This window comes from Pteronotus mesoamericanus, unplaced genomic scaffold (genome assembly GCF_021234165.1).
Source record: "Pteronotus mesoamericanus isolate MK-2021 breed Mesoamerican mustached bat unplaced genomic scaffold, CSHL_Meso_final contig_263, whole genome shotgun sequence".
In the NCBI taxonomy this organism is placed as follows: Eukaryota; Metazoa; Chordata; class Mammalia; order Chiroptera; family Mormoopidae; genus Pteronotus; species Pteronotus mesoamericanus.
This window is the reverse complement of record NW_026555112.1, coordinates 6,364,921-6,392,383: the sequence shown is the minus strand read 5'-3', so window position 1 is coordinate 6,392,383 and position 27,463 is coordinate 6,364,921. Positions and strand designations below refer to the sequence as shown.

At 38.9% G+C, this 27,463-nt stretch overlaps 1 protein-coding gene across 2 annotated transcripts in view; it reads left to right on the top strand.

Annotated features, from left to right (window-relative positions):
• The first annotated feature begins 6,306 nt into the window (after positions 1-6,306).
• The window catches only part of HCFC2 (host cell factor C2), a 41,544-nt gene continuing 20,387 nt past the window's right edge, over positions 6,307-27,463 (top strand). Inside the window, exons 1-7 of one of the 2 annotated variants that reach the window (XM_054574606.1) lie at positions 6,307-6,488; positions 7,936-8,084; positions 9,236-9,396; positions 20,668-20,876; positions 21,654-21,738; positions 23,828-23,934; positions 24,042-24,230. In XM_054574606.1, coding sequence (XP_054430581.1) covers positions 6,326-6,488; positions 7,936-8,084; positions 9,236-9,396; positions 20,668-20,876; positions 21,654-21,738; positions 23,828-23,934; positions 24,042-24,230 — 1,063 coding nt within the window. In that variant the 5' untranslated portion in view covers positions 6,307-6,325. Of the gene's footprint in view, positions 6,489-7,106; positions 7,261-7,935; positions 8,085-9,235; positions 9,397-20,667; positions 20,877-21,653; positions 21,739-23,827; positions 23,935-24,041; positions 24,231-27,463 lie in introns of those variants that run through there. The other variant, XM_054574607.1, reaches the window with a different exon arrangement.

Sequence of the window (27,463 nt, the reverse complement as noted above, 5' to 3'; positions counted from 1 at the left end):
ACTCCTGCAGCCACCCTTTTGTAAGATGACACTTAGTGTCTGCTCTCTTCTTCTTTCTCTGTAAGAGAACCTTGAATATTACCTGGACACATGGCCATTGTAAATAAAAACTACATTTCCCAAGCTTCCTTCAACTGGATTGTGAAGCTTGTGACTAAATACTAGCTTATGAGATATAAACAGAATGTGTTCTGGAGAGAGGAACGTTCCTTTCCCTTACTCTTTCCTCCTGGCTGGAATGTGGATGCAATGGCTAGAGCTGGAGCAGCCATCTTGGACCCTGAGGTGGAAGAATGAATTCCAATCCACAAAACTGCAAATTCCTGAGGATATGGTGAAACCAAGTTGGCATGCCATTTTTGGACCGCCACCTCCAAAATTCATGTACAGGGGAGAAATATCAATTTTTAAAGCAATTATTATTATTTTGGTATTTCTGTCACTACAACTAATATAATCTTAATATACCAAATGCCCCAGTTCTAATACTAGAGGTTCTGGGGAGTTTATGGGCAAGATGCTTTTCCTCCCTGTGAAAGGAGAGTTACATTTCCCCATCCTGACTGTCCTCCTGCTTCATGCTTTTGGGCATGGTTGTGTGAGGACACAATGCCCAGATCTGCAACAGCCTTTTTATGACCACAAAGGAAATGTCAAGAGGAATTCAGAGCAACTACCTAGAACCATGACACCATTGAACTCCTGAACTAATCCTGGGTCCACCTAACACGCATTTCTTGTGCAAGATAACTATAAGCCTTATCACTTAGTCACTATGTGTTCAATATTCTGCCACTTGTAACAGAAAGTACTTCCAAATGATATTTCTCCTGCTATGTTCCAAATGTTTATGTCTCTCTACAAATTCCTATGCTGAAATCCTCACCCCAAAGGTCATGTTATTAGGGCATGGGACCTTTGGTATTTTGGTGCAGAGGTCATGAGGGTGGAGCCCTCATGGATGAGATTACTACCCTTGTAAAAGAGACCCTAGAGACTTCCAGTCAAGATGGAAGGGTAGGTAAACACGGCTCACCTCCTTGCACAACCATAGCAAAAATTGCAACAAGACTACCAAACAAATATCACCTAGGATCATCAGAAAATCAAGCTGTATGGAAGTCCAACAACCAAGGAATTAAAGCAGCCACATTCCAGATGGGTAGAAGGGGTGGAGATGCAAAGACACACAGAGAAACGCAGAGATGAAAAGGTGTGGAGATGCAGAAAGGGTGGTCCCACGCCCACGTGTGGTGGATAAAAATTACTTCTGGCTGTAAAAACCAATGGAAGTTGGGGTGGCAGAGGAAACTGCAGCATTCTCAGGAGTCTCCTCTTAAAGGGCCTGTGAGAAGACTCACTTAACGCAGACTTACTCCCTCTGGGATCCAGCACCAGGGCAACAGCAGGAAGGGCACCAGTGGCATACGGAGAGGAAGTGTAGTGTCTGGCATCAGGGCGAGTGCCAGGAGACAGCTTCTTCCTGGACCAAACTCCAGAGGCCAGGCAGCAGCACTGTCCCCTCTCTGAGCCAAACTTAGGAAGGACAATTTGACAATCTGCCAAGGCACAGGAAAGATGCTCACTCTGTATGGTAAGTTATATAAGAAGGTAGTCTTGAAAAGTATTATACGAAAACTAAAAAATTTAATTCTTGATGTTGCTAATGTATTAAATTACAGTGTAACAGATAAATATTAGGTCTACTAATTTCTTAAAGTCACAAAGCTGGGCGATACAGGTTGCCCTGCCCTGGAGATTACCTAAGATTCCACCCCATCCAACTTACTGATGCATTTGTCTACAATAGGACACTACTAAGAGCAGGGAGTCAAAGCAGCTCTACTTAATGCACAGAAACAAACACAGGAAGGCTGCCAAAATGAGGAGACAGAGAAATATGGCCCAAATGAAAGAACAGAACAAAACTCCAGAAAAAGAACTAAACAAAATGGAGATAAGAAATCTATCAGCTGCAGAGTTCAACACACTTGTTATTAGGATGCTTAAGGAACTCACTGAGTACTTTAACAGCATAAAAAAGACCCAGGCAGAAATGAAGGTTATATTAAGTGAAATAAAGAAAAATCTACAGGGAACCAACAGTGGAAGGGATGAAGCCAAGTAATCAAATCAATGATTTGGACCATAAGGAAGAAAAAGACCTTCAATCAGAACAGCAAGAAGAAGACAGAATAAAACAAACAAACAAACAAACAAACAAACAGGGATAGGCTAAGGAGCCTCTGGGAAATCTTCTAACATATCACCATTCGAATTATAGGGGTGCCAGAAGGAGAAGAGAAAAAGCAAGAAATTAAAAACTTACTTGAGAAAATAATGAAAGAAAACTTCCTTAATTTGGTGAAGGAAATAGACATACAAGTCCAGGAAGCACACAGTCCTAAACAAGATGGACCCAAAGAGGACCACACCAAGACACATCATAATTAATATGCCAAAGATTAAAGATACAGAGAGAATCTTAAAAGCAGCCAGAAAAAAAAGCAGATAGTTACCTACAAAGGAGTTCCCATAAGACTGTCAGCTGATTTCTCAAAAGAAATTTTCAGGCTAGAAGGGACTGGCAAGAAGTATTCAAAGTGATGAAAAGCAAGGATCTATAACCCAGATTATTCTATCCAGCAAAGCAGCAGTTAGAATGGAAAGGCAGAGAAAGTGTTTCCCGGACAAGGTAAAACTAAAGGAGTTCATCATCACCAAGCCATTATTATATGAAATGTTGAAGGTACTTATTTAAGAAAAAGATCAGAACTATGAACATTAAAATGGCAATAAATTCACATCTACCAACAATTCAATCTAAAAAACAAACTAAACAAACAAGAAGAACAGAAACAGAATCATAGATATGGAGATCATTTGGAGGGTTATCAGTTGGGAGGGGGAAGGGAGAGAATGAGGGAAAAGGTTCAGGGATTAAGAAGTAGAAATTGGTAGATACAAAATAGACAGGGGGATGTTAAGAACAGCATAGGAAACCAAGTAGCCAAAGAACTTACATGCATGACCCATGGATATGAAGTAAGGGGAGGAGCTGAAAGGATTGGAGGTACTGAGTGGAAGGCAGCAAAGGAGGAAAAATTGGGACAACTGTAATAACATAATCGATAAAAACACATTAAAAAAAATAGAAGACCCTAGAGACTTCCCTGGTCCCTTCCCCCATGTAAGAATACAGACAGAAGTCAGCAGTCTGCAACCTGCAAACAGGCCTTCACCAGATCCTGACCATGCTGGCACCCTGATCTTGAATTTCCAGCCTCCAAAACTGAGAAACAAATTTCTGTTATTTATGAGCCACATAGTCTATAGCACTCTGTTATAGCAGCCCAAACAGAATTAAACCCATTGATAGCTCCTTCAGTCTTTGTTTATCTACTGGATCCTTCTTTGGGGCCAGAGTCAGGTCTCATTTATGCAAAATACAGCTTTTCTTGTACCCATTTCTCCCCTCCAGCCTCTCTTCTTTCCTTTCATGGGCAAGTCTCTATAAAAAGTAGACTACACATGCTATTTGTGCTTCTTCACTTGTTTGTTCTTCGATCTTCTCTGCTTTCCCTCCTCCCACTCCACTGAGTATTTTAGGTTATGCTACTAATAGCCTCCTAATTTTCAAATCAAATAGACACCTCTTTGTCTTTTTCCTCTTTGACCTTTTTATGCCATTTGGCTTTGATAACCACTTCCGCCTCTGCAAAACCCCCTTCACCGGTGGCTTCTTTGACATCAATCAGTTCCCTTTTGACCTCTCTGGCTCTTCTCTATTTCCTTCCTGAGTGCCTCCTTCTGTGTGTACCTATTCAATGTTGGCTTCATCAGGGCACTTTTCTGCCTCACTCTTCTTTTTCCTTTCTACACTCTCAAGTGGTAACTTCCTGTAGTTTCCAAGATTTAAGGTAACTTTTTTGAGACTTGGGGACCTAGTCTAGACTCCTCTCCTAAGCAGAATTGAATTAGAGCTGCTCTGGTAAAGTATCTTTCCTGCTGGATTAAGCACTTAGTCATAGATTGAACTGTGTACCCCCAAAATATATGTTGAAGTTGTAACACCCAATACCTATTAATGTGACCCTATTTGAACATAGGTCCTTTGTAGATGTTCAAGTTAAGGTGCGGTCACTACTATGGGCCATAATCCAACAGGACCAGTGAATTTATAAGAAAATGAGACAGAGACACACAGACAATGTCCTGTGATGATGGAGGAAGAGACTGGAGTGACGCAGCCAGAAATCAAAGAATGCCTGGGACTGATGGCCACCACCAGAAGCTGGGGTCAAGGAAGCACACTCTCCTACAGGTTTCAGAGGGATCATGACCCTACTGGCCCCTTGATTTGGGATTTCTAGCTTCCTAAACTGGGAGACAGCGAATTTCTGTTGTTTTTAGCCACCTGCTTGGTGGCACTTTGTCACAGCAGTCCTAGGAAACAGGTACATATTTCCTTCATTGTCTGAAGCTCCTTATCTAACCAACCATTTATAACTTGTAATCTCTTTTAAGACTATTTTGCCTTTGTCCTTCTCCTAGTTTAGGTATTTTTGGACTTTCAAATAACATAGACCAGTTCTGTTTGTTTAACTTGAGTATCAACGTTGGGTTTGCAACTTTTAAATTCTGCCCTTAATCTTTAAAAACCTTTTTTAAATTAAAAAACATCTATTTACAGCATCATTCATAAAAGTTAGGACGTTGTAACGCTGAACTCCCAGAATAAAATAGTTCTTTAAATATTTTGTCTTATGAAAAACTCATTGCTTTATCCCAGCTTCTCCAGTTTTGTTTCAGATACATAAAAATTTTATAACAGAAACATTTAAGAGCTCATGTTAATTATGTGACAAAAATATTAATACATATCATACCTTTCTTTGTTTCCAGCCATCTTTCTCCTCCCTTCCCAAAATTTCTGTCTATATTTGAAATTGGGGTAATAGTGAGAAGAACTTGAGAAGCAGGAGCTGAAAAGAATAGTGAGATTAAAAAAATAAAAAACGCGTAGAGAATCACCCCTGAAGAGAAAGTTTAAGTGGGTGAAAAGGTGCAGAAGCATGCTTAGGTTTGAGGGAGTTGGGGAAAGGGATTGACTTAGGCATAGGAGAGAAATTGAAAATGACAGAATATGAAAAGGAATTTTAAAAACTTTGATGTTGTGTGTATTCTTCCTTTTTGAGGACGTGAGATAGAGGTTTAAATTGCTTTTATTTATTTATTTTTTTTCCCGGTTGCCTTCTATCTCTTTGAGTGTGATTCTGTGTAGGGCGAGATTACAAGGCAGCAGAGCCTTTTAAGGGTTACGTATAGTTATGATCAGAAGCGGCACTGTAGTTAAGGTTAGGGCTCTGAAATCAGAAGCCCAGTGTTTGAATCCTGCTCCCAGTCATTTTCTGCTCTGTGCCCGGCAGACAATTACTTTACTTCCCTGTGCCTCATTTCCCCATCCACGAAAAGGAGGTAACAGTAACTACTTCGCTGGATTGTTGGGAGGGTCAAATGAATTAATACAGCTAAGGTAATTAGGACAGTGCTTGGCAATGGAAGACGCTTAAGTGTTAATAAAAAGGAAATCCATACATAACCTCACCAGTTTACACAAAACAAAACAAACAAAAAATCGTTCGCGGCTCGCCGTTCCTAAATTTCTTGGCATGGCATCCTGCAAACCGGAGGGCCTGATTTGCCTTTGCAGGCTCAGCTCCGATCTTCCCTCGCGTGTTCTTAGTCACAGCCCGCGCAGCGCTCCGCGCTGCCAGATTCTGGTTCAGTCTCCCTCCCTCTCTCCCGTATTCGCGGGCATCCTCCAAGCCCTGGGGCTCACGTCACCGCCTCCGCGGAGACACACTTTCCTCTCCCTTCCCCGTTTCCCGCCACTTCGAACTTCTACGCGAGGTTTTTCTCCGGCGGTGTTAGGGGTCTGACTCTCCCGCACTTTACAGATGCTCAAAGTGGCCGTAAAGGAAAACGCTGTACCTTCTCTTGCGCTTTATAGAAAATACAAAACAGGGGGCTCTGGATGGGGAGCGGAGACTTGGTAGATGGGAAATGTGCTTTCACCCAAAAACCCGTTGCCAAGGGTACCCGGGGCAGCCACGTAGCCCAAGATTGGGGCGGGGCTCCCCTGCCAGGACCCCTCCGTTTCTCCGCTGGCCTCCAGCCCCGTCCGGAGCGACCGCGGTCACGTGACATCACCCCCCCCAACCACCCCCGCGCACAGCTGGAGGCGGGTCCCCGCCCTCCCCCGGGAGCCGAAGCGCCGGGGAGGGCGCGCTGCATTGTGGGCAGAGGGGCGGGGGTTGGGAAGATGGCGGCTCCCAGCCTCCTCAACTGGAGGCGGGTTTCTTCCTTCACGGGGCCGGTTCCCCGTGCCCGGCACGGACACCGGGCCGTGGCCATTCGGGAGCTGATGATCATCTTTGGTGGGGGCAACGAGGGCATCGCGGACGAGCTCCACGTCTACAACACGGGTAGGCGCGGCGACGGCTCTTCGGCCCCGCCTGTGGGAGCTGCGGCGGGGGGAGGGGAGACGAGGCAGCGGCCCCGGCCCTGACAGCTGTCACCGCCGGGTCAGTGCCTCCTCCCGCGGGCGGCGAGGGGTGCGGCTCGGCTAGACGGCTCTGGTCCCGCAGTGTCCGGGGTGGTAGCTCCGTTTTCCCGGTGCCCGCGGGGCGGAACCGGACCCCGAGCGGGGCGCGCCGGCCCTCTAGCGAGCGGTCCCGAACCAACCTTCCCTCCACCACCCCCACCTCCCGCCCCAGCGGTGGCGGACGTCGGCGCGCGAGAGAGACTGTTTCCAACCGCCTGGGCCTCTTCCCAGTGTCTCGACCACCCCGGGGCTCCGAGATTACTCCCCTGTCAAAAATCCAAACCAACTCCAAACCAGAGCTTCCCCGGACTTTCCCGTCTTTGCCTTCTTTCCTTCCTTAGGAGGAAAAGAATCTAAGGGCAGGGGTACCGAGGAAATAGGAGAGGCCTTTGGTACTTTCACCCCAAATAAAGCCCAGTCTCTGGCAGGTGGCAGTTTAGATTTTTTTTTTTCCTCCTTGGTACTCCTCTTAGCTGTCGGGGAAGTGGTTGGAGGGTGAGACCAGCGCCTCTCTTTGCACCGTTGGGTGTGTGTTCCGCAGCCCCGCCGTTTGCCGCTTCGAAAGCGGACTGTCAGCTTGAGCACCTCTGCACATCCCAAGTGCCCCTGGCCGCCGAGCCCGCCTTTGAGTACCTCCGTGGATTAGAAAGGAGGTTGGAATTTCATTTTTCCCGCTTGTAAATAAATGCGCCAGCTATCACGATAAAGTTGTTTCCGTGGTGTAAGGCTAATTACTGAATTTTGGGTCTGTACCGTAGTAAGTTTTCTTTGACCCAACGACTTAATCATAGTGGTCATTTAAAGGTTAATAAAATAGTGGAGTAGGGGAAATTTTATTTTTTCACCCTCTACTCCTCCTGGCACCCACCATATAAAGTTTAAAAGTTATTTGGCAGTTTAGTGTAAAACCGTAGTTTTGGAATAAGTTAGACCTGGCTCTGCCAGTTGCTCAGGATCAGTGCGAAGTGTCAGATTTTTCACTCGTAAAATGGAGATGACATCAAGCAGAGTTTTTGTAAGCACTAAACGATATAGATCAGGGTTTTCAACAGCAGCACTATTGACATTTGAACCAGAGAATTCTTTGTTGAAGGGGGCTGCACCATACTTAATTGTAAGTTTCACAGGATCTCTAGCCTCTACCCGCTAGTAGCCAGTAGCCCTATCTCCCTTCCTCCAATTATAACTAAAAAGTTTTAGTTAGCCCCTGGAGGGCAAAATCATCCCCAGTTAAGAACCACTGATATAAATGATACATATAAAATACATACTCATAGTTTGTGATAACTGTTTATTATAATTGCTTTTAATTTTATTTTGGCAACTAGTTACAAATCAGTGGTTCCTACCAGCTGTTAGAGGAGACATCCCTCCAGGCTGTGCTGCCCATGGATTTGTCTGTGATGGTACCAGAATATTAGTATTTGGGGGAATGGTTGAATATGGAAGATACAGCAATGAGTTATATGAGTTACAAGTAAGTGTATTTCAGATTTATTATTTCAGTATGAAGCTTTAATAATGATATTGCTCATAATTCTTCAAAAGATTACAAAATATTTCATTAACATATTGAAACTAGTGTGAGCTTTTCTTTTTATAGTTTAGAAGAAATGGTTTCTACTTCACTAAAAAGCTAGTTCCTAATGTAAGTCTTTTTCTAATACCCAGTGAAACATTTGTAACATTAAGATATCTGTTACTTAGCATCATTGTACCTGTTACATGTTTAGGCTTTTGTATTTTAGTGCAGTTCCTCAACTTCGGTCTGCGGCAGAAGCACCTGGAGGACTGGTGAAAAGAGAGAGCTTGGCCCAGCCTCCAGTTTCTAAATCAGTATTTTCTGTAGTGGGGCCTCACCATTTGCATTCCTAAGAAGTTCCGACCTGCTGCTGGTCCCCAGACAATAATTTGAAAACCTCTGCCTTAGTTATAGAAATTGTTACCTTAACAGTAATAATCTTTTTTTTTTTCTGGCAATACATGCAAAAGAGGACTAGCAGTTTTACATATCCTTTCTAAATTTGACTCTGTGAAATCAGACTCAGCCCTCTGTGACAGCCCTAATTGACCTGTGCATGTTCTCAGGGCCAGATCATGAGGGCATCTGGTGATTCGCAGGTGTAGGTGAATTATACCTATTATAAGCAACTCATTTTAAAAATGGTCTTAGATAAAGGAAGCAGTATGGCCAGAGAATAAGTTTCGAAGTTTGGTTCGTTAAATGATTTTTATTTATTTATTAAATGTTTATTTAAAGGTTAAAACATATACCATTAATGGATTACCTAATTTCAGAAAGTAAGGCTACATAAGTTACATTTAATCTTAAAGCTCTATATAATTAATTTTTCATTTGAAAAATATTTTAGAACTGTTAGTATTTATTATTATAAGCTTAATTTACCATTGTGGAAAGCTGTGAATATGGGAGACTAGACTGCATTTCTTTTGGAACGTTTATTTTAATTCCAGAAGTTATCTGCTTAATTGTCATTTGTCCCAAAAGTGCCTTTTTGGAGCCTTCTGGTTAGATTCAGATTTCAATATATCAGTGTGATGTTACACTAGTAGCAATGTAGGAATGCTTTCCTGATTTTGTCTGAGTGTATTTATGCTCTTTTTTAGGCAAGTCGTTGGTTATGGAAAAAAGTGAAGCCCCATCCCCCTTCTTCTGGTTCACCGCCTTGTCCTCGGCTTGGACATAGCTTTTCTTTGTATGGTAACAAATGCTATTTGTTTGGTGGCCTGGCAAATGAAAGTGAAGATTCAAACAACAACGTGCCCAGGTATGTCGACCTCTTTTTAGACCAAATGCTTATTTTATGATTTAGATTAAGAACATTTAATTTCTTTCATCTTTAATTACTAAAATGGGTGAAGCTTAGCCTTTTTTGCTTTTAAACTTAACAAAGAAAAGATTTGTGTGCACTTGTGTTTTCCTTAGTCCCTGGAGTACATGTTTCCAAAACTATGCCTTTTCTAATCAAATATCTTTATAAATTGATACTAATATAACTGCTTATAGCAAAATATTTGTGTTTTTTCAGACTACTAATGTATTTTAATTGTCATAAGTGAACATGAAAAGTAGTAAATGGTTATTTTAAAATTTGGTTTCTCTGGGAATTTGGTGGCAAAAATCTAACTATAAGATGAAGGCCTTGCGCTGACCAGTGTGGCTCGGTTGCGCATCGTCCCGCAAAGTGAAAGGTCTCTAGTTTGCTCCTGTCCGGGCACATGCCTGGGTTTTGGGTTCAGTGCCCTGACAGGGTGCATACAAGAGGCAGCCAATTTATGTTTCTCTCTCATATCAGTGTTTCTCTCCCTCTCTTTCTCCCTCCCTTCCCCTCTCTCAAAAAATAAGTAAATAAAATCTTTTTAAAAAACTGAAGGCCCTCATTTCCATTTTTCATACTGGAAGCTCTTAGAGTGCTTCACACAAGCAACTGCTTTTTGAACCAACCCTTTCTCCCTTTTTCCAAACAATTAGTTATTACCTTTTTTCTTTTCATGTAGTGTTTTGATCACATTGTCGTTACAGCGCTCAGGATTTTGAGGTTTAGAGTTCAAAAGGCTGTTTTCTGATTCACCACTTACTGTGTATAGCTAGAAATAATTTCAGTATAAATAATCTAAACCCATTTTCCTTCACTGAAATAGGAGTGATTAAATACTTACCTTTTAGTGTTATCGTGATAGCTGAACGAGATCATTGGCATAATTCTCAAAGCACTTTGAAGTTGCCACCAGTATATAGTGCAGCAGTTATTATGGCTATGATACTGTGTCTTTTTACTACATTAAATTAATGTCTTAGTTTTTTTTTTCCCAAACTTTCAGAAGTAACATTTACTAAAACATGGGCAATTTGGAAACTGGAGGAAAGGAAAAAAAAAAAAATTATCCTATCACACTAATACAGATAGATACTTTAGCATGTCTTTTTTCATTTTTCCATTAACAGATTTTTTTAGATAGAGACTCATAAAAATTCGAAAGTATATAATGTTCTTTCTCATAGCATCACTGCATCCAACATAGCACACACATAATTCAATTTGATGTGTATCTTTTGGGACCCTTTTCATGTAACACACTGAGTTAGCTTTTCTTAGGTTATTGTCTATAACTGGCAAGCTTTTCAAATTTCTGCTACTTCAGGGTGCAAATAGATACATGCAATAATGTTTTTTAAAGCCTCTGATTAAAGCTAGTACATTCATTTCAGTTCACAGTCCATTGGTCTAAGCAAGCCATAAGGCTAAGCCCTCAGTAATGATGAAGGGATGTATGTTCTGCTTACTGGGAGAGGAGAGTTGGGCACATTAATTTGATCCTTTAAAGACATGTATTTTCTTTTATAGAAGTGGAGGATTTTTTTGTTGTTTTCTTTTTGCTTTGTGATTTCAAGTGTTTCCCTGTTTGTTTTTGTTACTCTTAACCTTTAAGGATATATCTTGGAACTTTTTTCAATGCAGTAGGTATATATTGATCTTATTTTTTTAGGCGAAAAATAGTCTGAATTATGCAAATTGCTTAATCATTCCCCTAGTGATGGACATTTAAATGTTTTCATTTGTTTTGCTATTACAGTCTTTGCACATATATTTTTTTTTAAGATTGATACTTATAAGTGGAATTTGGGGGATATCAAAGGCTGTTTACATTTAAGTTTGTTAGGTGCTTCTGAATCAACCTCCAAAGACAGGGAACCAATTATATTTCTAATAACAGTGTATGAGAGGGCCTGCACCCTTGGTAATCCACTCTTCTTATTTTTGCCAAGCCAATAGAAGAATATATTTCATGGATTTATTTTGAATTTTTTAAAGTATATTTTATTGGTTATGCTATTAGTTGTCCTATGTTTTTCCTTCCCCTTTATTCCCCTCTGCCCTACATTCCCCCTCCTTCTAGCGTTCCCCTCCACCTTAATTCATGTCCGTGGGTAGTACATATAAGTTCTTTGGCTTCTCCATTTCCCATCCTATTCTTAACCTCCCCCTGTCTATTTTGTACCCACCAATTATACTTCTTATTCCCTTTACATTTCCCACCATTCTCCCCTGCTCTGTCCTCGCTGATAACCCTCCATGTGATCTCCATTTCTGTGATTCTGTTCCTGTTCTAGTTGTTTGCTTAGTTTGTTTTTGTTTTTGTTTTTAGGTTCAGTTGTTGATAGTTGTTAGTTTGTTGTCAAATTACTGTTCGTAGTTTTGATCTTCTTCTTAGAAAAGTCCCGTTAACATTTCATATAATAAGGGCTTGGTGATGATGAACTACTTTAACTTGACCTAATCTGGAAAGCACTTTATCTGCCCTTCCATTCTAAATGATGGCTTTGCTGGTAGAGTAATCTTGGATGTAGGTCCTTGTCTTTCATGAATTTGAATAATTCTTTCCAGCCCCTTCTTGCCTGTAAGGTTTCTTTTGAGAAATCAGCTGACAGTCTTATGGGAACTCCTTTGTAGGTAACTCTTTCCTTTTCTCTTGCTGCTTTTAAGATTCTCTCCTGATCTTTAATCTTGGGTAAATTAATTATGATGTGCCTTGGTGTGTGCTTCCTTGGGTCCAACTTCTTTGGAACTCTCTGAGCTTCCTGGACTTGCATGTCTATTTCCTCTGCCAGATTGGGGAAGTTTTCCTTCATTCTTTTTTCAAATAAGTTTTCAATTTCTTGCTTTTCCTCCTCTTCTTCTGGCACCCCTATGTTGGAACATTTAAAGTTGTCCCAGAGGTTCCTAAGCCTCTCCTCATTTTTTTGAATTTTTGTTTCTTCTTTCTGTTCTAGTTAAATGTTTATTTCTTCCTTCTATTCCAAGTCGTTGATTTGAGTCCCAATTTCCTTCGCTTCACTGTGGTTCTCTGTATATTTCCCTTTATTTCACTTTGTATAGCCTTTGTTTCTTCCTTTATTTTGTGACTGTACTCAATCATTTCTGTGAGCATCCTGATTACCAGTGTTTTGAACTGTGCATCTGATAGATTGGCTCTCTCCTTGTTGCTTAGTTCTTTTTCTGGAGTTATGATCTGTTCTTTCATTTGGACCATATTTCTTTGTCTCAGCACACCTGTTATGTTGTAAGGGGTGGAGCCTAGGTATTTGCCTGGGTGGGGCAACCCACTTTGCTGTGTTGTGACCCTGTATGTTGGGGAGGGGTCAGAGAGGGAACAACGCTGCATGCTTGGCTCTCCTTGGCTTTCAGTCACTTCCCCTGCTACCCACAAGCAAATTGGGCCCTTCAGGAGTTGGTTCCTGGGTGGGTAGTACGTTATAATAACAGTGTATGAGAGGGCCTGCACCCTTGGTGATCCACTCTTCTTGTTTTTGCCAAGACAGTAGAAGACTGTATTTCTTTTGTGAGCCCCTCCAGTGGACTCTTCTGTGAAATTCAGAGTTTCTCCCACCACCGCAACCCCCATAGATTTTTACAGCCAGAGGTTTTGAGGTTTTCATTTCCCCATGCTGGAACCCTGGGTTGTGCAGTCTGTCTCACTCCTCAGTTGTTCCTCCTGGCTTACTGCACAAGAATGTGGGAACTCCCAATCCGCCAGCTGCTGCCTCACCTGCCTGGTCCACCAGCCACTGCGTGCCCATCTCTGTCCCTCCTAGTCTGAATGAATGGTTTTTCTTTAACTCCTTGGTTGTCAGATTTTCGTACAGTTTGATTTTTTGGCATTTCCAGTTGTTTTTTGTCTTTAAATTAGTTGTTATCCTTCTTTTGGTTGTATGAGGAAGTGAAGCATTATCTACCTTTGTCTCTATCTTGGTGGAAAGTCCCTATTTTGATATTCTTTATTGACAAAACTAGGAATGAGCTTGATTAACTGCTTACTGGGCATTTGCAATTCCTGGTTTGAAATTGTCTGTTCATATCATTCATTTTTCTTTAAAAAAAGTTGAAGCATAGCCTTGGCCAAGTGGCTCAGTTGGTTAGAGTGTTGTCCCATATACCAAAAGATTGCGGGTTCAATTCCTGATCAGGGCCCGTACCTAGTCTGTGGGTTCAATCCCTAGTCAGGGTGTGTATAGGAGGCAGCTGGTGGATGTTTGTTTCTCACATTGATGTTTCTTTCTCTCTCACCATTCCTCTCTCTAAAATTAATAAACATCCTTGTGTGAGGATTTAAAAAAATTGAAGTATAAATTACAAACCATAAAATTCGACCTTTTTATGTGTACAGTTCAGTAATTTTTAGCAAATTTACAGTGTTGTGTAATCATCACTCCGATGTAGTTTTAGAATATTTCCATCACTCTAAAAAGAAATTTCTTATTCATTTGCAGTCAGTCCCTATTTCCATCCTGATCCCTAGGCAAACATTAATCTACTTTTCATCTCCACAGATTAGCTTTTTCTGCATATTTCATGTAAGTGTGATTTTCTGCATTTTTCTTCTTTCACTTAGTGTAATATTTTTTTAAATTCAATCATACTGTAGCATATATCAAATATTTCTTCCTTTTTATTGCTGAATAAGTACTCCATTGCATGGATATACTATATTTGTTTATCCATTCATCAGTTGATAGACATTTGGATTGTTTCCAGTTTTTGACTTTTATGAATAATAAAGCTATAAATATTTGCATACAAGTCTTTGTATGGACATGAATTCTTTTCTGTTGATTAGAAACCTAGCAGTAGAATTGCTGGGTCATATAAATTCATGTTTAACTTTTTAAGAACTACCAAACGGTTTTCCAAAGTGACCATACCATTTTACATTCCCACCAACAATGTATGAAATTTCTAATTTCTTCATATACTTGCTAATACTTGTTATTATCTCTTTTATTATTATTATTATTTTAGAGAGAGAGAGGAAGAGGGTGGAGAGAGAAAGAAACATTGATTTGTTGTTCCACTTACTTATGCATTCATTGGTTAATTTTTTTATGTGCCCTGATCAGGGATCGAACCTGCAACCTTAGTATATCAGGATAACACTCTAACCAACTGAGTTACCCAGCCCGGGCTATCTTTTTTATTGTAGCCAATGAGGTGGTATTGCCTTGTGATTTTAATTTGCATTTTCCTAATGATCAGTAATGTTGAGCATCTTTTCATGAGCTTTTTAGCCATTTGTATATATTCTTTGGTGAAATTTCTGTATAAATATTTGCTGATTTTTATTTTTTTATTATTTTTTTTAATCCTCACTTGGATATGTTTATTTGATTTTAGAGAGAGAGAAAGGGAGGGAGGGGAGAGAGAGAACAAGCAAGAGCCATTGATGTGAGAAAGAAACATCAACTGGCTGTCTTCCTTATGCTCCCTGACTGGGGCTCAAACCTGCAACCAAGGTATATGCCCTAACCAGGTGTTGAACCCATACCCTTTTTGGTGTATGGGATGACGCTCCAACCATCTCAGCCACTGGCAGGGCTCTTCATTGGTTTTTAAATTAAGTTATTTGTATTCTTATTATTGAATTGTAAGAGTTCTTTATAGTCCTAGATAGAAGTTTTTTTTTAAAAAAATGTGATTTGCATATATTTTCTTACTGTCTGTAGCTTGTCTCTCAATTTTCTTAATGATATCTTTTGAAGCAAAAAGTTTTTAATTTTGATAAGTTCAACTTACCTATATTTTTATTATGGACCATGCTTTTAGTGTCATGGTTAAGAACTCTGCCTATCTCAAGCTTATTAAGATTTGTTCCTCTATTTTCTTCCAAAAGTTTTATAGTGTTAGCTCTTACATGTATATGTATTATTCATTTTGAATTAATTTTTATGCTGGGGGTAAATGTCTAAATTCATCTTTTTACAAATTTTACAAATTTTCAACATCATTTGTTGAAAAGACTCCTTTTTCAATTGTATTGTCTTGGCCTCTTGGTTGAAAATCAGTTGACCCTTAGTGTAAGTGCTTATTTCTGTACTCTGAATTCTGTTCCATTGATCTATACATCAAGGCTTATGCCAGTACCACACTGCCTTTTTTTTAAGTACATTTTATTGATTATGCTATTATAGTTGTCTCAATTTTTCCCCCCTGCCCCCCTGCACCCAGCACTCCCATTGCTTCCAGCAGTCTCCCCTTTAGTTCATGGGTCCTGCATATAAGTTCTTTGCCTTCTCTATTTCCTATACTATCCTTAATGTCCCCCTGTCTATTTTGTACCTACCGATTTGTCCTTCTTAATCCCTGCACCTTTCCCCCCATCTTCTCCCTTTCACCTCCTGATAACCCTCCAAATAGTCTCCATATCTATGATTCTGTTTCTATTCTGCTTGTTTGCTTAGTTTGTTTTTTAGGTTTAATTGTTGATAGTTGTGAATTTATTGCCATTTTAATATTCATAGTTTTGATCATCTTCTTTTTCTTAAATAGGTCCCTTTAACATTTCATGTAATAGTGGCTTGGTGATGTTGAACTCCTTTAGCTTTACCTTGTCTGGGAACCACTTTTATGTGCCCCTCCATTCTAAATGATAGCATTGGTGGATAGAGTAATCTAGGTTGTAGGTCCTTGCTTTTTATCACTTTTAATATTTTTTGTCAGTCCCTTCTTGCCTCCAAAGTTTCTTTTGAGAAATCAGCTGACAGTCTTATGGGAACTCCCCTGTAGGTAGCTCTTTGCTTTTCTCTTACTGCTTTTAAGATTCTCTCTGTATCTTTAACCTTTGGTATTTTAATTATGATGTGTCTTGGTGTGGTCCTCTTTGGGTCCCTCTTGTTTGGGACTGTCTGTGCTACCTGGAATTGTATGTCTATTTCCTTTACAACACATTAAGGAAATTTTCTTTCATTTACTTCTTCAAGTAAGTTTTCAGTTTCTTGCTCTTCCTCTTTTCCTTCTGGCACCCTTGATTTGGAAGTTGGTATGTTAGAAGATGTCCCAGAGGCTCCTTTGTCTATCCTCATTTTTTTTTTTATTCTTTTTTCTTCTTGCTGTTCTGATTGAAGGTCTTTTTCTTCCTTATGTTCCGAATCATTGATGTGATTCTCAGCTTTCATCCCCTCCACTGTTGGTTCCCTGTAGATTTTTCTTTATTTCACTTCATATAACCTTCATTTCTGCCTGGTTCTTTTTATGCTGTTAAAGTACCCATTGATTTCCTTGAGCATCCTGATAACCAGTGTTTTGAACTCTGCATCTGGTAGATTGCTTGTCTCTGTTTTGTTTAGTTCTTTTTCTGGAGTTTTTTTCTATTGTTTCCTTTCAGCCATATTTCTGTGTCTTCTCATTTTGGCAGTCTCCCTGTGTTTGTTTCTGTGTATTAGGTAGAGTTGCTCTGACTCCCTGTCTCAGTAGCATGGCCTATGGTAGACTAGTGCAACAATAAGTTGGATAGGATGGAGCCTTAAGTAATCACCAGGGTGGGGCAGCCCATGTTACCCGACTCCGTGGCTCTCTATGGGGGAGGGCTCAGACAGGGGACAATGCCTCTGCCTGGCCTCTAGAGTTTTGCCTGGGAGGAAGCTGTCTCCTGGCACTTTCCCTGTTGCCAGTCACTTCAATTTCCTCTCAGTATGCCACTGTATCCTTCCAGCTATTGCCCTGATGCTGAATACCAGAGGGGGTGCACCTGCATTAAGTCGTAAGTCCCTTGCGAGCCCTTAAAAGGAGTCTCCTTAGAATCCTGCAGTTTCTTCCGCTGCCCCAACCCCCATTGGTGTTTACAGCCAAAAGTTATGGGGACTCATCTTCCTGGCTCTGGAACCCTAGGCTGGGTGGTTTGGACTAGGGCTGGGATCCCTTGCTCCTGAGATATCCCTGCCAATTTTTATCCACCACATGAGGATGTGGGACCACCCGTTCAGCATCTCTGCGCCTCTCCACCTCTCTATATATCCACATCTCCACCCCTCCTACCCCTCTGCATGATTGTGATTTCTTTAAATTCTTGATTGTCAGACTTCCATATAGCTCTCATTTCAGGTAATTCTGGGTGATATTTGTTTTGTAGTCTAGCTGTAATTTTTGTTGTAGTTGTACAAGGAGGCAAGGCATGTTTACCTATGCCTCCATCTTGACTGGAAGTCCACACTGACTTGATTACTATAGTTTTGTAGTAAGTTTTGAAATGGGAAGATGTAAGTTCTCAAATTGTATTCTTAAGAGTGTTTTGGCTATTTTGGGTGTTTTGCATTTCTATGTAAATTTTAGGATCAGCTTGCCAATTTTTGCAAAAATTTCTGCTGGGATTTTGATAGAGATTGTGTTGAATATATAGATTGATTTGTGGAGAATTGTGATTTTATTATCATTGAGTTTTCCAATCCATGAACATGGGATATCTCTCCATTTATTTAAATCTCTTTAATTTCTCTCAGCAATGTTTTAAGATTTTCAATGTACAAGTCTTCCTCTTATTTTGTTAAATTTAGTCCTATTTTTTTATTCTTTTCGATCACATGAACAGATTTGGCTTCTTAATTTCATTTTTAGATTGTTCATTACTAGTATATAGAAGCTCAGTTGGTCTCTGTATCTTGGTCTTTTATCCTGTGACTTTGCTGAGTTCATTTATTATTTTTAATCATATTTAAATGGATTTCAGTTTTTATTATTGAGTCCTAGGAGTTCTTTGTATATTTTGTTTAATATGTCCCAAATATTCTTCCAAGTCTTCTGTTTGCCTTTTGTTCTGTCAAGTTTGATAGTATTGTCTTTTATGGCTCTCTGGTGTTGTATCTTGCTTAGGAAGATTTTTCTACCCCAAAATTATAAAAATAATTTTTTAGATATTTTCTTCTAGTACAGTCACAGCTTTGTTTTTTGTTCAAAACATCAATACATTTAGAATGTATTTTTTGACTACTGTGAGGCTTTTTACTTTTCTTCCTAATAGATTTCCAATTCTCCCACCACCATTTATTAAATGAGCCATTTTTCTTGTTAATTTGAAGACCCATTTATATATATATCATCATATAAATGGGTCTTTTTCTAGGCACTAGACCAGGAGTTATAGACTATACTCTGTGGGCCAAATTTGACCTGCTGCCTGTTTTTGTTAATAAAGCTTTATTGGAATATAGCCATGCCCATTCATTTACATATTATCTCTGGCTCCCTCCTTTTTTTTACTTTTATATTTTTAAAAGATTTTATTTATTTATTTTTAGAGAGAGGGGAAGAGAAGGAGAAAGAGGGAGAGAAACATCAATGTGTGGTTGCCTCTCACGCACCCCTTACTGGGGACCTGGCTCACCACCCAGGCCTGTGCCCTGATTGGGAATTGGACCGGCAACTCTCTGGTTTGCAGGCCAGCACTCAATCCACTGAGCCACACCAGCCAGGGCTGACTACTTTCCATTGAAAGAGCGGAGTTGAGTAGTTGTGACATTTTATGACCTGCAAAGTCCAAAATATTTATTATCTGACTCTTTAGAGAAAAAGTTTGTCAACTCTTATTCTAGACTGTATTCTTTTTCATTAATTTTTTTATGGTTCTTTAAAGAAAATTTCCTTTTCTTTAAAGATTTATTTATATTTAGAGGGGGGAAGGGAGGGAGACAAACATCGATGTCAGAGAGAAACTTGAATCAGAACATCAGTGGGTTTCCTCTCACCTGTGCCCCAACTGGGGACCAAACCCACAACCTAGGCATGTGCCCTAACCAGGAGTTGAACTGGTGACCTTTTGCTTTGTGGGACGACACTCAACCAACTGAGCCACCCCACTCATGGCAATATAATTTACCTTTTTATCATTAATTGGGACGTTGGCTGTAGGTTTCTAGTACATGTCTTTAATCAGATTAAGGAAGTTTCCTTAATAATCATTTGGGAATAGATCACTATCTTTACTTTAGGCCCTTTTTTTTTTTTTTTTTTTTTTTTTTGCTTATCCCCTTTTGCTATATGTTCCATATATTCTTGAATCTTATTTTAGATTACAATAATGTTAAGAAATTAATTTTTTGGTCAGTCTATTTTAGTGATCGTTTAGATCTCACAGCCACAGTAATCAACATCAATTTAAATGTAATTATAAATTACTATTTTTCTTTGCACTACCATTTCACTTATTCAATGTGGTTTGTTTTTTTTTTTCCCCTTGGGTTTCTTTTTATTTTTCCTGATTGACATCTAGAATCACTTTTTTCTCCAAAACAATTATATGGCTAAACTTTGAAGTTTCATGACCCTCAAATGTTTTAATTTTGCTTTCATACTTGAGTAGTAATTTGATAGGAAATAGATTTCTATAAACATCATTTTGCTGAAAACATTGACAGCATCCATGTCACAGACGAGAAGTTTATGCCAGTTTCTAGAGTAAAAAAAAATAAAATGTAGGACATTGTTAAGACATTATAGAGTGAAATTTTAAAAAGAAAGAGAATTTGCAAAACAGCATTTGTAGTATGCCTCATTTATACATAATGTATACATAACTTGTACCATGTAATAAACTTCCCCAAAAGTTAGTGATGCAAAATAACTGTTTTATTATGCTCACGGAGTCTGTGTATTACGAATTCAGACAGGACATAACAGTGATGACTAGGCCCCCAGATGGGAATGCGTAAGTGGTCGCTTGCACGTATGATGCCTCAACTGAGATGGCTGAAGGATAGACTCAACTGGGGCTGCCTGCTTATGGCTTCTCTAGATGGTGGTTTTGTGATAGTTGGACTTACGTTTTTGTTCAGGATTCTGTAGCGACACTGCATTGGTCTTCAGCCTCAGAAGTCACATAGTGTCACTTCATCACACTCGATTAGTTGAAGCAGTCACAAGTCTGCCCAGAATCAGGGGAGAGAACATAGATCCTACCTTCTGGTGGGAAGAATGTCAGAGAACTTAAGGCTATGTTTTGAAACCATCATGGTTGCTTTCATGGACAAGAGTGTTGGCTAAATGATTGGCAAAAATTTTTTAGAGCTTTTCTGGTTCTACTTACTCCCAGAAGAGTGCCTGATACACAGTAGTATTTGATAAATATGTTGAATGAATGAAGTATAGGGTTTCTGCTCTCATAATGTCTTCCTGTACTATATGAATTTTTCATAGTAAGCATATATTACCTTTATAGATAGAAACAAATAAAATGTATATATTACGCTAATGTTTTTTATTTCTTTCATATCTTAGATATTTAAATGATTTTTATGAGTTGGAGCTACAACATGGTTCTGGTGTTGTGGGTTGGAACATTCCAGTGACTAAAGGGATTGTGCCTTCTCCAAGAGAATCCCACACAGCTGTTATATATTGCAAAAAAGATTCTGGGAGTCCTAAAATGTATGTTTTTGGTGGAATGTGTGGTGCTCGCCTGGATGACTTATGGCAACTTGACTTAGGTAAGCTTAACTTGATTCAGGCTCAGGAATTGGTTATGACTGATAAAGGCAAATATAAAAATTGTTTTGAAAAATATTTTTGATAACAGTATTTGTTGAGTTGCACTTAGAGTTATAACTAGCACTTGTAACCATCACCAGGGGTACCTGGGGTATCATATGAATGGTTGCTGATCAATCAGTTTGAACAGATAAATGTTTATGGCTGTAACTCTCCTGTACTTCCTATAAGTAGGATCACCATATGTCCTGATTTGCCTGTGATGGTCCTGGCTCATGCTTATTTTCCCATGTAATCAATAGTACCCACTTTCACTCTGTAAAGTGCCCCAGTTGGGCATGATCAAATGTATATGGTTACTCAATCTACAGGAAATGTAGCACTAATAATGTTATTGCTGGTCAGTGAAAAACTTTTGAGTAGCTCCTTTTAAAGAAATCCTAGGAAAGAATAATTGGAGAGTAGGTGTGCCTCTCACTTTTGAGTGTCTTCTGCACAGTGTACTCTTAGTTAAAGTGTTGAAATCCCTAATCTGGTCTCAATTCAAAATTGGTGGCACTCAAAACACACCTCTCTATTACAAGTACTAACATTCAAGTGTAAATAGATTTCTCTGACTGGCAATTTGTGATGATTGGAAATGTTTATTTTAAATGAAATTCAAATAACAGTTTTGAAACAGTAAGTCCTTTCTGGTTTTAATTTTTAAAATTCTGCAAGTTGAGGTAGTTTGCTGTATTAGATCGAGTTGCTAATATACTTATTTTTACTTTTAGAAACTATGTCATGGTGTAAACCAGAAACTAAAGGGACAGTGCCACTTCCACGAAGCCTTCACACAGCCAGTGTTATAGGAAACAAGTATGGCGGTTTTTTGTTTTTACTTTTTTTAAAACCAACTTAAGAAAGATACACACAAAGAAGAGTGACAGTAGTTTCTTGGAAATATATTACTGATATTAATAACATTTAGTTGTGCTCACTGAAGCTAAAATATATGTCCACAGAAGCTTATATATTTATTGAGTCATTTTCTTATCATGCTACCTCTTATACTTTTTTACATTCCTTACGATGGCTTGCATAGTGTAAGTATAAGTAAGCATGGTATAGAGTGTTGTCAGACCCATCTGCCCTCCATCAGTAGGCTTGACATACCTCAGGGTTTCTTTCTTTCTTTCTTTTTTTCTTTCCTAATCCTTACCTGAGGACATGCTTACTGATTTTAGAGAGAAGACAAGGGAGGAAGAGAGAGAGGGAGAGAAACATCAATGTGAGAGAGAAGCATGGATAGGTTGCCTCTTGTTCCCTAACTGGGAATCGAACCTGTGACCTTTTGGTTTTCAGGATGAGACTCCAACCCACTGAGCCACACTGGCCAGGGCCTCACTGTTTCTTTGTATATGTTTTTGGTCATGTTTATTTGTATTCAGGTACGTACTCAGTATGCACACTCAGTGGTTAAACTTGATGGCGTTAGGGTGAGACGATAGACTCTGTATCTAGATTGCCTGAATTCAAGTCTTAGCTTTGCTGCTTGCCCTGTAGGACGTGAGGCAAGAAACCTTGACTTGACTTTATCTCAATTTCCTCAATTATAAAATGCCAATAATAATAAAATCTATTTCACAAGGTTGTCATGAGGATTAAATGGATTAATACATATAAGCTGCTCCAGGCAGTACCTGGTACCCAGAGAGCACTGTTTACTGGTTAGATGTTACTGTCATGAACAAGTTCCCTTATTTGTGCAACACTGGGCCAGAATTAGGAGTATTGTTTAGATAGAACTTAATTATTATTTACTTGTGTAGAGACTTTACCTTAAAAGTAATGTTTTAGGAAACAATTAGTTGTAATTTAGAGCCTCATTAGTTCTTTTTTATTATAAATTTCATTAAATTCATTGGAGTGACATTGGTTAATAAAATTATATCGGTTTCAAGTACACAGTTCTGTAATACCTTGTCTGTATATTGCATTGTGTGTTCACCACCCAAAGTCAGGTCTCCTTCTGTTACCATATTTATTAGTTCTTTTTTAAAAAATAGACAAACTAAATATAATGATTTAGGAAACAACTAGTTATAATTTAGAACCTCATTAGTTCTTTTTACAAAATGCAGCTTTTCATTGGAACTCTAATATACAGGGTCTAGCACACATAACACCCCTTTTTTATAACAAAATCTTTTGTTACAAAATCATAAGCATGTGATTCTGTAACGTAACAATATCACACTTAAGCACACCATGTGACATTTTAGGTGAAGTGTTCAAATTAAAACTATAGATTATTACACCCATATTATTACCTAACCAACGACACTCAAGCCGGCTTTACTTCTGCTGGACCCTGTATAAGAGATTAAGAATAGAGTTTCTCTGGTTGGCTTGAGGTCATATGGGCCCTAAACTCTGCAGGATGAGCCCTTCTCCTTCAGGAGCCATTAGACATCTCAGGAAGCCCTGGGGCCCTAAGGGACGTAGTTTCAAGTTTTTTATTTGAGTGGCATCAGTGACCAGAGTTATATGAAATTTAATCCTCTTTGGTTACTATATGCATAAAATTCTAAATCTGACTTTGAATGTCATGAATCATTTGAGTATCTTTCTGGCTGTGAGATGCCCTTAGCATATTACATCCAATATAAATTTTCAAAAGTATAATGATTAAAATATTCCCCACTTTGAAGAAGTTGCTAGAGAGAAATAATTTTGATTCTTTATTGCTTCATAAAATTGTAAACTCTTGAAAGAAGGACATTTCACTAGATTCATGATCTTATTTCCATTATTTTGACATTGACAAGCAAGTAAATAGTTCTGTATATTGGTATCAACAAGTAAGACATTTAAGTCTGTTATTAGCATTTAAAATATAAAATATAAAATTAAAGCTCTAGGAGGAAAATCGGCTCCTTTATGTTCCTGTTTGTTTGTTTTTTAGGATGTACATTTTTGGTGGATGGGTTCCACATAAGGGGGAAAATAATGAAACTTCACCTCATGATAGTGAATGGAAATGTACCAGTTCATTTTCTTACTTAAATCTGGGTGAGTCTTTTAGGAGTTACTTATTGAAGTAAAACTTATTAACAAAGAAAATGTTGTTTTGTCATTTAAGAATAGCAGGTTAGTCACGGATATTTTTATCTCTTTAGATACAGCAGAGTGGACCACCCTAGTATCAGATTCTCAGGAAGATAAAAAGAATTCAAGACCAAGACCAAGAGCTGGGCACTGCGCTGTTGCGGTCGGCACTCGACTGTATTTTTGGAGTGGAAGAGATGGCTATAAAAAAGCGCTGAATAGTCAGGTGTGCTGCAAGGACCTTTGGTATCTTGATACTGGTAGGTAAGAGTATTTAACAGATAAAATCTTTCCTTTAGGTAAATAAATATTCGATTAATGCCTGTCTTTTGAGGCTTACCGTAAATGCCACTGCCTGTCTTTTCCATGATTAAAAATGCATGGAAGAAATAATATATGTAGATACTCTCCACTCCAGGAGAGTTTCTTAATTTCCCTCACCTTGACGGCAGACTGGATTGAAGGCAGACTGGATTTAGTGACTCCTTTCTAAAGAAGAGAGTATGGGAAGGGGGAAAAAAAAAAAAATCTTTACAGTGGAGAAACCTGGCAAACGGCACCTTATCAAGTAATCAAGGTTAATGTCACTAGTAATCAGCCATGTTGATATCATTTACCCCTGCCTTCCATATCATGTGATAAGGAGAAATTTCACCTTTGTGATACTTTTCCCTAAAATCCATTACCCCACTCTAACTAGGAGAACATAGCAGACAAACCCAAACTGACAGACTTCTAGACCTTCTACAGAAGATGTGAACACTACTGTTAAAATTTTCAAAGTGCAGGAAAACAAGGAAAGACTGAGAAATAGTCATAAATTAGAGGAGACAAAGGAGACATGATGACTAAGGTCAATCTGGTACCTTCCTGGAACAAAAAAGACATTAACTAAAAAACTGGTGAATTCTGAATAGTCTATATTTAGCTAACTTCTTAGTTTTAACAAATGTGTTAGCATTAGGAAGAAATAGAGTAAAGGGTATATGGGAATTCTTTGCAACTTTTCTATATCTAAAATTACTCCTAAATAAAAGATTTTTTAAAAAAGTATTACAACACCAAAAAGATTTTTAAATATGGGGCTCACATCTACTTTTTCAGTAAGTATTCATTGATTGACAGCTGTGTATCAGGAATTGCTCCAAATGTTAAAAAACGCCACAGTGACCGAGACCGATAATGTCCCTGCTGTCAGAGAACTCGTACTCTGAGAGTGTGAGAGCAGGGAGATGACGGCCAATGATCCAATTAAGGAAATCAGTTCAGTTTCTGGTCAGCAGGTGAAAACGGGAGGAGAGAATAATGACAGAGTGGTGGGGGTACTGGCGAGGAAGGGGAGGGGAGGCTGCCGCAGAATGCGTAGCTAGAAAAGGATGAGATGGCATTTGGGATGTAATCCGGGTGGTGAAAAGATGCTATTTATGTAAAAAGCTGGAGGAAAACTGCAAAGTAGTGAGTGAGCAGCAAGTACACGGGCCCTGAGATGGGAGTACTTGGCATGTCTGGGAACAGAATTGAGCTGAGGAAAAGTGGGGAGGGCAGGAATGGAGGCTGGAGATGTGACCATAGGACAGATCATGTAGAGCCTCTAACGTTGTAGAAAAGCTTAAATTGGTTTTAAAGTACAAGGTTAAGTTATTTATTAGTTTTAAGGAGAGACGTGTTATGATCTATTGAACATTTTGAAGCAGTTGCTGCAGTTGTATGGAAAGTATAGGGGTCAAAGGTGCACACTTCAGAGACAAGTTAGGAGGCTTTTGTAGTCTAGAAGTCTTAGACTATAGTGGTGACAGTGGAGATGAGGAGAAATGGATAAATTCAGAATATATTTTGGAGTTGCCGTTGATGAAGCTGGCTGATAAATTGGCTGTTGCAGATTACAGAAAGAGGTGTGGAGGATGGAGTGGTGTTTTAAATCATCACTTGGGGACGTGCTTCATTGATTTTAGAGAGAGTGGAAGGGGGAGAGAGAGACATCGATATGAGAAGTATCAGTTGGTTGCCTCCCATACACGCTATGACCAGGGATTGAACCTGCAACCTAGGTACGTGCCCTGAATGGAAATCGAACCTGCAGCCTTGTGGCGTACGGGACATATCTCCTACCAACTGAGTTACTTGGCCAGGGCGAGGATGAAGTCTCTAGCATGAAAAATTTGGTGGTATTTTCATTTACTGAGATGGGGAAGACTGATGAGAAAACAGGCCTGTGGGGAAAATTGAGTTCCATTTAGACCATGCTGAGACCATGAAATAACAAGATCAAGTAGGCAGTTTAGTGAATAAAGAAGCCTGGAGGCCAGTAGAGAAATCAGATCTGGAGTTGTAATATGTGTTGTTATATGAGAAAAGCAGATGATAAAATACACCCATGATTCCAGGTTTTTTTAAATGTATGAACTGTAAAGTCTTGAAGGATGCAATGTATAGCAAAAGTATTATCAAAGGCGTGAGATTATACATTTCCTTAAAAGGTTTTCTCCTTTATATTTTCTACAATAGCATACATTACTTTGGTGATGTAAAAACAGTTCATTTTTTAAATTCAGAATTGGAAAAAAATAGTAAATGCAACAAAGTTAGAGACTATGAAAGAATCACATACTAGAAAGTGGAAGAAAAATAAAATCCAACGTACTGATTCACCTTTGAAAGTGTGAATTATTAACTAAAGTCCACGAATAAACTTTGTTCTCTGAGATTGGGAGAAAAATGTACAATGAATTTTTCTCAGTAGTAAATATGTCATTTTAAGCACATTCTCTAAGGGGTATGTGACTTTTAAAAGGATAAAAGTCATTAGCTCTGAACAGCCAGTTTTTTTCATAAATCTTTCTGTAAAAGGCATTAGACATGAATATTTACCTAAAAGTAATCATAAGGGCCATTTTGCTTTTCCTTTTGACTTTCCTTTTGATAAGTTAGCATCAGTTTTTGTGGATGGGAAATGAGGGCTTTTCATCTTGCCTTTTTTCATTTTTAAACTCCGTGCATTTGGTAATATTTAAGAGTATTATAATTCCATAATATGAACAGTGGTCTTTTACTCCCACCTCCTCCCATTTTCCTTGCTTCACAAGCATGTATTTTTAAGTCTGTTAAGCAGTTTTTTGGTGTTTACTTCCATATCTACAAATAACATGAATATGTTGTTACTTTGATTTTTTTCAGTTTAGGCATAACACGCTTACTTTCTACTATGGAAGTTAAGGATTTATCTCTCCCCACTATTCCTTATTCTCTCAATATAACTACATAATAATTTTATTAGATGAATATTCAGTGTTTGCATCATGACTTTATAAACACTGTTGACAGGTGAGCCGTATAGAACATTGTGAATACCTTCTTTGTACCATTTTTGATTTGCCACGGATTAATAATTGTCACTTTTATTTGTTTTAGACTTATAGTATTTACCACTAATTCAGTCCATACTCTGTTATTTGCTTGAATTTTCTTTCATTGTGGTTAGCTGCACCAGATGTTC